Source organism: Strix uralensis, chromosome 15 (assembly GCF_047716275.1).
Source record: "Strix uralensis isolate ZFMK-TIS-50842 chromosome 15, bStrUra1, whole genome shotgun sequence".
NCBI lineage: Eukaryota > Metazoa > Chordata > Aves > Strigiformes > Strigidae > Strix > Strix uralensis.
In genome coordinates, this window is record NC_133986.1 from 955,442 (window position 1) to 967,614 (window position 12,173).

Consider the following 12,173-nt stretch of genomic DNA (forward strand, 5'->3'; position numbering starts at 1 on the left):
AGGGCAAACTCCTACCATTTCTTCAGCAGAAATCCTGAGTTTTGCTCCTGCCACAGCAAATCTGTGGTGTCTAATCTTGTCTGTGACCTTATTTAGAATTCATTTGCATGTCAAGACAATTATAAAAAGACTCTTTAAGATGGGCCCAGTCTAAGTCAACTCCCACTGATGTTTCCTTCTGTAAGTAAACTAGTTGTCAGTCAAAGCTTTTCTACTGGGAGACATTCAGAAACAAGTCAAGTATCACAATGTTTATTGATAGATACAAGTATATAAAATCAGGGCATGAACATGTCTTGATAAATTAAGTAGACTTAATTTCAGTACTATAATAGAGGGACCAATTCCAATTTCTCACGATGTCATGTTTCACACCCACAAAAACCTCTTTTCCAAAGGGCATTAAACCATCTCTTCAGCTGATCAGTTTTTGTGCAAGTAAACTGTTTCTTTTAAAAAGACTTGTGCACTTGCCCAGGCTCAAGGATATTAAAACCTAGCACATAAAGCCCATTACTAGAGGTAGAAATACAGGCAATATACTATTACGGCAACAACCATCGATTACAGTTAAGGAATCTCTGTAACAACCAAATGGATAATCAAATATTGCAACAACTCAAGTATTACACTGAGCAAAGTGCATTTCTACAGTATTCAGTGTTGCTATTCAGTTTTCTAACTTAAAAACAGCCTATGGTAACTGGCAGCAAAGACGACCCTTGCAACAGACTGCTTCTGCTCGAGAACTTAATGATGTAATTATTGCATGCTGCTAATACACTGTTATCTAAACATTAAAGATCCTCTAAAATATTTTTATTGTAGACTATTAAGACATACTACAAAAACCTTTTGCAGAGGATATCCTATTGACATACTTCTGCTTTAAATATTGTGAAACATTACAGCGGAATGAATTTTCGCAGTGGTTAGGTCAAATGCAGTTACATCATAGCAACAGTATGTTTGCACAATTTAAGGCTTTGGCTGGTTCTTTAGTCAGCTTCTTCTTCAGATTCTTCTTCTTCAGCAGTTTCCAGCCAGGTTAGCCACTGGTTTACCTGCAGTTATATAAAATTGGTTTAAGGGAAAAGGAATTATTTCCCCACCATGTACTTCTGCAGAACACTGCTTTTTTCCCCCAGCTAATTTTAAAAATCTTTCAGCCACACTTTGCAGTAAATGTAGGTCTCTAGTAAAGGAAAAAGGTTTAGTTCATCTTGCCTCACTCCTTCCTAGTGGAAGTTTCTAGACATTAACAACTCCTAAACACTGTTTGAAAGCGTTCTCAAACACTCCAGTGCAGCAGAGCTCACAAGAGACAGATCTCTCATGTTAGCGAGTTTACCTGGAATAAAGCTTTGCCTTTCCCTGGAAACTCTTGAGTAATATCTTCTTTCCATGCCAAGAAGGCTTCTTCTTCGATGATCTCCATGTCATAGAAATGAACAAAGAAGCGCAGTAACATGCCTATGAAGTAAATTTAAATTTCATTAGCTTTGTACCTTCTGAACAGCTTGCTTCACTCTGAAATGTAGTGGCAAGCCTAAAAGCCATACACAGACACAAGTACGTTAAATTTTGGGTAAGAGCTTGATGCACATACCTTTTGGAAAGTTATTGTTGTAGCAGTGCACCTGGAGTGCATATAAAGCACTCACTTGCAGATCAACATGGTCATGGAGGAACTTCTGCATCACTGGCTTGAAGGAAAGAAGCAGTTGTTTTTCCTGCTCTAGCTGCTCTTTAGATGGAGCAGATGAAGAATCTGATTCGTCACTAGGTGGGTTTACTTCACTAGAAATATACTGCAAGAAACTGACCAAAAATAAAATAAAGGTAAGTCCTGTAAACTAAGATACAGCAGCTAGATTTCTGAAACAGTAATACAAGTACTCTCAAGGTCAGTTTTCTAGCTATTACTAAAAATACCCTCCTGCTTCTACCAGCAGTTAAGTGCATGCACAGCAGATTAGTGTTGTGGTTCAGCATGCACTGTGAAAATCCTAGTTTTACTTCTGTTATGAAAAAGAATAGACAGGTCTAGAATTCTCCCTCCCAAGCAACACCAACGCTTCAGCAACACTGATGCAAGCCTATAAATGTGGCTTTCTTCTCAATATAATGGGTGTTTTAATACAGGGAAGGTTCACTCAAGATTACCTACCTCCCTGCGTACTGTATGTTCTTCTGCATAGAGCTACAGGTCAGCCTTTACAGTGAGTGACTTACTGGTAGCTTAACAAAACAGGGGCCTAAACTACATCACGATTAGCATCTCACCTGGTCATCAATATATTCACAAATCCCTTATCTACATGAAGTTTGGGTGAAATGTTATCTTTAATCCACTTATAGATGGCTTGAGGGGATGGATCCGATTTTATTTGCTTTAGCAGTTCCTTCTCCAGTTTCAGAAGTGGGAACAAGAAGCTAAGCCCCTTCCCTTCCAAGATCTCCAGCATGCGGTCCTTGTTCTGGTCGATTTCTGACAAGGGAAGACAGACACACTTCAGTACTGGTGCTAATCACAAGCTGTAATCAATGGTTCATGGGTCTAACCACCTCTTAGCAAACACCATTCTTTATTACGACAGTTGATTGCATCAAAATAGCCTTCTATGTTATTTCGCTCTGCCGTAAAAAAATACAGGTAAAAACATCTTGCATACACTAATAAGAGGTGTCATACGAGCTACAAGGTAACTCTTACCTGGTAACATTTTCTGCATATTCACTTTGCTTTGCTGGAACAGTTCTGTTAGCCATTCACGGTCTTGTAACTTAGCTAACTGCTGAAGGCAAAGCAGGAAGAGAGGGAAATGGGTGCCACTTTCCAGTGGTTGAGCCAGTTCGGAAATGCTCACCAGTTCTGAAATAATGGCACGGGCTGCAAACTGTGCTAAGTAGGATTTCACCAATGGGATGTCCACCTCCAGTTTGGGGCACTGGTCCAACACATTCAGGAATGCCTAAGGAACAGTAAACACCCACAAGTTGGAATTCTTTGGTATTTTGTTCTCATGCACAAACTTACTACACGTGAGCCTTGACCCTTTTCTGCTTTCAATCACCTGCCAAGAGGTTCCCCATTTCCAGTTCCTGAAATCCTGTACCTATGTTTCTTCTTTTCATGACTTCTTATGCCCCTCACAGCTTTATACATTATGTTTATTACCTCCTCAGATCAACAGGACTTCAAAAAATCTGCACACTGCCCTTACACAAGCTAAATACCATTAACAAAGCAACAAGGACTGTGAGCCTATTAGATTGCAGTACCTGCATGAAGTTGTCACTTGTGGCTATTCCTTCCTGCTTGAGCAAGCTGATCAAAGTACTTGCTTTCTCTTTGTCTTCATCTGATCTATCTAGGGATTGAATGATTACTTTGCTCAACATCTCAGGAATGAAGTGTTTCGGAGCTCTCATTTCTCTCACAGTATTGACAGCATCATTAGCATTTCCATTGTTCAGATACTCAGTCACAACAGCTTCCTAGAGAAAAAAAAAGTATAAACATTCATTTTTAAAGAGCATATACAAGGCTTCAAGCAAGCACTATTACATACTTAACTTACAGTTTGTTTAAGTAGCTCTTCTTTAGAAGGAGGTGGCTTCTTGGTGGTCTTTGCAGGCTTTTCTTGTATAAGCGGTGGATTTGTTTTAAGACCAAGTTGAGGAGGCTGAAAAATAGAAAACTAGAATTTGTTTCTTTTATCTACCTACATTTACAATCAAGTTTAAGAACACCAAATACGTACAAAAGCAGATCAAAGTCAATTAGGTTCTCATACATTTTTTCCATATAGCCTGCTCTGTGCAATGAAGACTTCTCTCCCCCTTCCCATATGAGAAACGGGTCCAAGTTTTACATGCATTAAGAAATTAAGCATAGCCAACAATATGCAGTAGTTTTTGTATTTACCTGTCCCAAAGGTGGTGTCTGAGTGCGTGGTGGTTGAGCACTGGGAGGAATCATAGTTATCTGGGGCTGAAGCTTTGGCACTTGGTTTTTATTCATTAGAAAAGACTGAGCAGGTCTCAGGCTAATCTGTAAACAGGTAAGTCAGAAAAAACTCAAACTGTTTCAAGTAGTCTGACCAAGAATACACAGTCATGGAGTCACACCGATCCCACTGAAGCGTGACTTTTCCGTTTCTACAATGTTAACACTCAAATACAGATTAAGACACATGTGTACTGAAATTCCCCCAAAAGCACGACTCGATGAATCACAACTTGCTGCAAGTTACTGGTATTTAGTTCCATTGGTATAAAGATGTGGAATTGCTCCTTTTAGATGCAGTATGTTAGAGACCCAAGAAGATACTTCACATGTTTGCTGATGTATTTTACAGACAAGATAAGACTCTACCAATTGCTCAGAAATCAGGATACAAGTCTGGTCAATACTCAAAATAAGCAATGCAGTTTACTTAGCATTTGACATTTTGCCTATCAGCCAGTTCTAAAAAAAAAAAACTAAATTTAGCCTGGTCCAGCACTTCAGGGTTTCTAAAGTGTCTAAAGTTCAGGATTTTCTGAAGTTTTAATTCAATGTTATTGCTATCAGTATGATGCATGGGAACTGATGTCAGAGTAGTGTTCTTGGGGAGGTGTGGGGGAAGGGACACCCCAAGAAATTGCCCTCATATCTCAGTCTTGCTCATAGGACGCTGGTACCCTAAGGAAAGTGAGGGATAAGGTGAAAAAGGAAGGGACAAAGAAGGAGGAGGAGAAGGAGAAAGAGTTCCAGCATTAGTCCTCATAATAACGCGTCTTGCTATAATCATTGGGCAATATTTAGAACAGGCTTTAAGTAATGTAGGCATGTAATGTACCTCATCTGCATTAAGCTGTCCTTTCTTAGAAAACCGAGGTGGCATATCCTTCGACTGTCCTTGTTGCTGGGATAAGAGTCCCTGATTCTGGTTATGGTAGAGCTGGCTTTGCCCCTATTTCAGAAAGGGAGATATAGAGAAAGAAGTGCAGATGATGGAGTGGCGTACATCATATGGTAAGTAGTACCAGAGGGACCAGAGGAACAAAGATTCTATTTGCCAGGAAGGGAGAAAGAAGGAGCAGGGGTGGTGGGAGAGTAGCACCTATCCCTAAAAACAGGGCTATCTTTTAAATAAAACACACCATTCTGACCCACCAAAGCCACATGCACCTTTTCTTGCAGTAAAAAAAAAAAAAAGAAAGTGTATTCCTTGCATCTCTTGCACAATTTAAAAAGTGGTTTAGAATTTTTGTATCAGCTGAGCATCAGTTCTTATCAGAATCAAATCTGAGGAAGTCTTTCAACATAAGCAGACTATAATCCATAACATACGCATCTGTAGAAGAGCTTCTAAACAAGCTGAAGTCAGCCTGTGAACAACATCCTCCTTACCTGACTTTTCAGAAAAGATTTGCCTAGTTCTCCAAACTGGGATTGAGCAGAAGGCATGAGGTGACCCCCATGGCCATTGAAAAGTTGGTTTGAACGATGGCGTCCCATGGTGGGTGAAAATCTATCCTGAATAACCCCTGGACCAGTACCAATTCCGCTACCTGTATTATCAGGGAGACAAAAGACAATTTTAGTTCTTGTTCAGTACAGAACAGCTGCAGTCATCGCTCATATCAGCCCTGCAGTTTCAGTGTACCTGGCATTTGTCCAAACATATCAGCAAGCCCTCCGAGTGGGTCCCTGTCAAGTTTCATCCTGGGTGGCATAAAGGGTCCCTCCAGAAAGAAGTCGCTTCTCATCCCTTGAGACATAGGAGCAGGAATAAAAACTCCCAGATCCTTTAAAACAGGAATTATAGCATTTTGGTCAGTTTGGACTAAAAGTCCCTGAAAAAGTCAGGTTTTTAGCCCTCACCTCTTAGAAGTCCATCTGATTTTAACCCTTAACCCCTTACTATCACACTCCACTGTGACAATTACTTCCAAGTAATAAACAGCATAAATTTGGTGATGTGGAATAAACAGCGTAAGGGATCACTTTAATAAGCAAAAGCCAAGCACAAGATCTCACATGCAACACTTACTTTTACTGCATCTTGACGGATTTGATTGATAGTCTTTGGTCCATTGTCAAGAAAAGCTTTGCGAGGAACCCAGTTGTGTTCTCTCAACTCCACAGTATCCTTGGAACATAACAAATTATTAGGAAATGATTCAAGACAGTGTTGTGACAAAAAGGAAGCAGTAAGCAATTTTATCATACCTGCAGCAGGAAACGAATCCTTGCTGGCAATTCCTTACTTGACATCAAGGAGCGCATACGGGCAAAGTACTGATCCATTAAGGACTGGAGGAACAAAAGCAATGTTGTAAGTGAGGACTAATTCTATCAATGTCTTGAGTATTTTCAAGAAAGGTGACCACGATCAACACATCTAAGACCAAGTAACAAAACAGACTGCCATTTAAGGAAAGCTAATGCATCAGGACATCTCATCTGAGCGAAAGATGAAAACCTATCAAAATCCTCATTACTATGGCACCATTTCAAGCTTACATTCAGAACTTGCATGTCAAGGTCGAAAACAAATCTGTCAGATCACCTAGTTGTGTTCAAAAATTCCTCACCATATCTTCTCAAGCAGCATTTAGAGAAACAACATTCTTACTTTTATGACTTCCTACTGACCCTAACTGCATTCTGGAAAGCCATTTAAAACCATTTCAATTGATATTCAGTGGATATGCACATACCTTGGCTTTTGCATGGTCTAATCTAGGTCCCACTGTCCTCATTATCTGACAGAGGCACTCCAAATCCTCCCCCATATCTTTGAGTTGGACTCTCTTCTTCTTTTCCAAAAGCTAAAACATTCAAGGAAAATTAGGTATTTCAACGTATTATAAATGACAATTTGTAATAAGTAGCAACTACACAGATACATGCAGACATTTCATCTTGTTCTGAAACAAACGGACATGAAAATTAAGTTTTTAAGAACTGCTAATTGAAGTTCTTGTTACTCAGAAGCCTGCGTACTTTGAAGTACCTGTGGTACTTCTGTCTAGGCCAAACTACATCTTCACTTGGAGACAATTCCCATGGCTTTGAACAAAGCCAATTTTACTTCTTAATTACACCAGAAGACTGTTTATTTCAAATAGTGGGGGGCAGATAATCAACAGGAAATATTTTTTACAGTATTTTATGCTCCAAGATTCCTGAAGCAGCATAAACACATTTTTTAGTTTACAAGTCCAATTTTGCTCTTAGCCCCCACCCAATACAAATACTCACTGTTTTGATGCACTTATGAAGGATAGATTCATGAATAAGATCAAGCTTGCCAAGTTCTCCAATGAATTTGATGTTCCCCAGCATCTTGATCTTGGCAATGGCTCTCTGTTCCTCCTCCTCAGGGAGGAGGGGACCATCATGCTTATCATAGACTGTAAAACAAAGAAGCCTGTTTAACACGGCTGTGGAAAGAGAAAAACAAGTAAATTCTGTATTAAAGTGGTTTTAAAGCTTACTATCAACATTTCTGGTTCGGTTTTCAAATTCATCTTGAAGTTTAGATATTAGGAGGCGTCTGAATGTCTAAGAAAAGAGAACAAAGAAAACAAGATAATCAGTGCAACTATACACGCTAGCAAAACTTATTGTTTCAGACTGACATATACTCACTGTGCTTTGCTTCTGTCCTGGATGACTCTCTGCTGATGGGCCATCAAAGTTGGGTGCATCTTCTGCCAGTCGCAGACATAGTTGAGCATACAGTGAGCTATACTTGGGCTCTTCAAGGGCTTTGTCTACGATCTAAATAAATTTGGTCTGAGTTAGGTAGCATGTAGTGGGATGCAAATGTTACTAGCAAAGTGAATTGTCATACATACAATGGAATATTACCACTCTATGGCATCTAGAACATCCAACTACTTTTTGCTATTTCATCAAACATACAGAAATAATTAAATTTTATTTTGACACTAATGTCAAAGCAAACAAAAAAAAGTTACTCTACGCTACCAAACAGCTTCTATACTCCTTAGCCAATAAACGGGACAGATTTGAAGTCTATTATCAGAACACCAAGTATGTCTAATCTGAGGTCAGGTTGGTGATATTAAGTGACATGATCAGTTAATCAGTGTAGTACCAAGAGGTCACCTGTGGCACCTTTTCCAAGACCATTAGGCCTGTTTGTCAGGAGAACAAGGTGGGGGAGGGAATTAAAATTGCTGACTAGCATCTTAAAAATTATTTAAAAAACCCCAAACAAAAAAATCCCCGATCATGTTTAGTGATTCTTGAACCTTCTAAAATGGAAAGTTAAGAGCATTAAGCCTGCTTCCTCCCTAGTATATCCTTTTTACACAGAAAAGGAGGAATGGTATTTCTGTCTGGATTATCACACATACTAGCCACATTACTCCTGTACCCCAACAAAACCAGGCAATCTCTTTAGTTTTAACATGCATGAAAACTGTAGTTAGAAGAAATGCAGCCAGCTTACCAGCAGTATGACCCCTTTTAGGATGAGCTTAGATTCTACACCCACATTGAGGAGCTCAAGGCATAGCTTGTCAAACTTTTCAGGAGTAAGCTTATTTAGTATGCTAAAGAGGAAAAAAAAAAAAGATTACAGACAATGTAAGCATGCCACAAGTAATTTTAGACCCAAATTTACCTTTGCTACTTGAGTCTATTTAAAAAAATAGAAAAGTGTAATTTTCAACTATGTTTTTGGTATACCTTTAGAATGTAAAGTATTACTGAAAAGACTAATCCCCTCTAGAATTACTTCAAGTATTTGCTGCTACTGGCCTCTCAGTTTCTGCCTCCTTCCCTTCAAAGGAGGCGACATGCCCCCCAGACCAAACTCAAGACCTGCATCTCTTCCTTTTCTCCAGACCATTTATTAGAGAGATTATTGCTGAAAAAAATAGTAAGGAAAGAAAAAAATAATCTTACAAAGGACTTACCCTCTTACTTTCCTGAAGATTGCATCATGTCGTTCTTTGTCATTTGCGGAGTCGTCATCTCGTCTAGTGCTTCGTGAAGGAATCCATTTCTGAGCGTTTTGCCCTGGGGTTTTCCCCAGGAACTCGCTGCAAGATTTTTTAAAATTGTTATAACAGAAACAATTTCAAGAACTGGCCTTCTAACCTTTAAGTGTTGCCTTACTTAGGCTAATTTTGTTACTAGCTTTGTTAAGAGCATGCACTCACCCCTACAAACACTGCAACATCTATGGCATAGTAAAGTATTCCCTCAACAATAATCATTTAAAAGATACCCAAAAAACCCCTCTAAATTTTAAGTGAAACGCATGAAAAAAGTATGTGCACCTCATATCACTCATGACAAACACTTTCAACAGATGATATGTTTATCCCGCCACAGACTGGATGGTATCAACATGTCATGAACTCTTGTAGGTAACTCCTTAAAGATACTCTATTTTCAACTCAGTATTCACCATCAAGCCTTTGAAATCACGTCAAATCAAAGAGTAAGATGACATACCTGTTGCTGGCAGTCTTGGGATAGTGCTGAGGTGCACCCCTACCACCTCCTCCGCCTGAAGAAGCACTGTTAAAAACAACCATGTGATCTCGTGTAAGTTCAAAATCCCAATGCTTTCAATTACATGTCAGTTTTGGTATAAACATGAGACAAATTTAAATTCTCCTCAAAGGAATGTTTCCACTGCCAATTGTTCATCAAACAACAACAAAGAGCACTAGTACCTGAAACGAGAAGCACCCCCTTCTGCAATCGCACTCTCCACTTTGGCGGCTTGACAACGAAGAATCTTCAAAAGAATAAAATTAAATTGACGGGGTGGGGAAAAACAAAACCTAGAAAGACAAATCAAGCATTCATATTATAGTTGTTTTACTAGCAGCCATTGTATCTAACTTACAATACAAGTACAGACGTTTGTTAGAGAAGAGGAACCCTCAAACACTTAACTTCATAAAAGGTAAGAAAACTCTTCATTATGCAATACTTGCGATACTCACAGAAAGGCCAATTTCATCATTATAGCCATGTTTTCCAACTGGGGTGAGGGAGGGGAGATAAGGGAATCACGGACTGAGAGAGCAAGAGCCTCAAATTTACCCTGTCAACCCCCCGAAAAGCACTAGTAGGGGAAAAAAAAGTTTTCCGCTAGTACAGCATAATTAAATGAATCCTTTATTGATATGCTCTACAAACTACGATTAATTACGAGACAAAGTAGTCAAATTTCAACGTGAGAAGTACCAGACCACAAAATGCACACTGAATACACTTAAACGGATATATTCTACACCGAAGTCCAAACGGCCGATTAAGCTACTAAATAATGAAAAAGATATCGCCCCTCCCCACCTCCAATTTTAGCTTGCAGGACAGCAGCGGGAAGAAAAATCTCACTGCACTGCTCACGTAGCAGAAAGCTAATCACGGGTATAGAAGCGACTGGGGAGCACATAAAACACCCCAGGGGCATTTTGAGGCTCATTTACCGATCTGCTGGCAGCCCCAGCGCCGAGCAGCCGGTCACCTTTCGGAGAGGCGGCCCGAGCAGCCCCAACAGAGCGCTGCCCGCCCCGGCACGAGGCACGGCTTCCAACATGGCGGCCGCCGAACAAAAGGCGCGGGAGGGGCGCCCCCCGCAGGAGGCAGGCACTGCCCTGCCGCACGCTGCTGGCGGCTCCGGCCACACCGAGCCGCCTCCCCTTCCCCCACCGGGCGCCGCCCGTTTCCAGGCTCGGGCGCCGCCAAGAGCCCGACCGGCTCTTTGTTCTCTGCCAGGGAGGGGAGCGGGCTCCGCTCCTCCGCCCCCGGCGGAAAACGGCGCCCTCCACGCGCGGCACCCGCCCCGGTCCGCCCGGAAAGGGGGGGGGAGGAGGGAAGCGGCCAGAATGCCCCCGCATCGCCGCCCCCGCTCGAGCGGCGCCTCCGCTTTACTCGCCGCCCGAGCCTGAACAGGAAACATGGGCGAGGCGAGGCTGCCGCCGACAGACACGGCTTCTCGGCAGTCCGCGCTCCCTTCCCGAAGGACCGACAGGAGTAACCGAACAACAGCAATAAAAATCCTCTCGCCACCGACTCTCAAGAACAAACAATTTTCCTCCCCCCTCCCGCCCCCCCCAGCAATGCGGATCCTGGAAGATCACAAGACCGCACCCGCTACATGTACCGAGGCTGCCCCCGTCCAAGGGCAAACCTCTCGGGCACCCGCAGCCCCCAGAGACCGCTGCTAGAAACGAGGATCCTGCAACCGACCTCCTCCCCCGAACGCCAGACCTACAAAGCGGCACTACCCGACCCCATCTCCCTGGCCGCAGATACGCGGCTCTAACCTCAAACGCTTCTGTTCAGCTTCCCTTCCGCGCCTAGCGGGGGCTGCCACTACCCTCTACCCCTTCGCTTAGCATCCGCGGTAATCCGAAAGCAGACAGCAAGAGCGGTCATCGACCCGAGCCGCCATTTTGTGCGGAAGAAAGAGAGAAGAAGCCGACGAGAAAATGGCGGCCACTCCGGACAGCCGCCATTTTAAGCGGCAGCTGCGGCAGTACCCGCTCCCTCCCGGCCCCAAATCACTCTCCCGCTACTCCCGCATTTCTCACCTTCCCTAAGGCCTTGTCAGCTTCCCCGGGTCCCGGCGGCTACCAAGGGCAGGGGAAAAGGCAAGAGAAGGGGGGGGAAGGGGAAGGGAGCCGGGGACCGGGGCTGGGGAGGGGAAGGGGGAGCGCGCGAGACAGGGCGAGTCTCCGAATCACCACAACAGGAGCAGCAACGGCCCAACGCTTCCCTCCGCCACCTCCATAGAGAGCCGACTCGCTGCCGCGTCTAAAGCGCACCGCGGCAGCCCCACTAACTTTATTACCCTTCACGCAACCTACCCCACCTCCCGTCAGCAGCCGCCAATGGCCGCCAAGGGCTCCGCCCGTCTTGCCAATCACAGCCGAGAAAGGGGGTGGCCTTAACGTCGAAGTGGGCGGAGGAGAGAGGAAGTTTGGTTGAACTGTGCCATCGCCGCAGTGCAGCATCCGTATTCACGAAAGCTGTTACGCCACATGATTGGAGGTACGGCCTAGGAGGGAAGGGGAATTTGCGCAAGTGGCGTACCCGGTTAATGGCGGCAGCTTGGCTGCCGCTTTCCTTCTCTGTTTGCTCCTGTGCTTCAACCATCAGAGAGCCCCAGTTCTAGAGG

At 43.0% G+C, this 12,173-nt stretch overlaps 1 protein-coding gene and 1 non-coding gene across 3 annotated transcripts; both read right to left on the reverse strand.

The window, feature by feature from the left end:
- Positions 1–236: 236 nt before the first annotated feature.
- Positions 237–12,024, reverse strand: EIF4G2 (eukaryotic translation initiation factor 4 gamma 2). 2 transcript variants are annotated; one of them, XM_074884908.1, is made up of 22 exons: positions 11,863–12,024; positions 9,715–9,779; positions 9,491–9,556; positions 8,947–9,072; positions 8,478–8,580; positions 7,649–7,780; positions 7,495–7,561; positions 7,259–7,410; positions 6,715–6,825; positions 6,224–6,307; positions 6,045–6,143; positions 5,658–5,799; positions 5,402–5,562; positions 4,848–4,961; positions 3,932–4,057; positions 3,585–3,689; positions 3,286–3,501; positions 2,717–2,975; positions 2,287–2,491; positions 1,610–1,821; positions 1,352–1,473; positions 237–1,064 (listed from the first exon to the last, which is right to left on the reverse strand). In XM_074884908.1, the coding sequence occupies exons 1-22, from the start codon at positions 12,007–12,009 to the stop codon at positions 999–1,001; spliced, it is 2,880 nt and encodes a 959-aa protein (XP_074741009.1). In that variant the 5' UTR covers positions 12,010–12,024; the 3' UTR covers positions 237–998. The 2 variants fall into 2 exon arrangements, with proteins under 2 accessions (XP_074741009.1, XP_074741010.1); XM_074884909.1 differs by lacking the exon at positions 4,848–4,961.
- Positions 4,650–4,806, reverse strand: LOC141950505 (small nucleolar RNA SNORD97). Its single transcript, XR_012631045.1, has one exon. It is a non-coding gene; the product is annotated as a small nucleolar RNA SNORD97 (small nucleolar RNA).
- Positions 12,025–12,173: the final 149 nt, after the last annotated feature.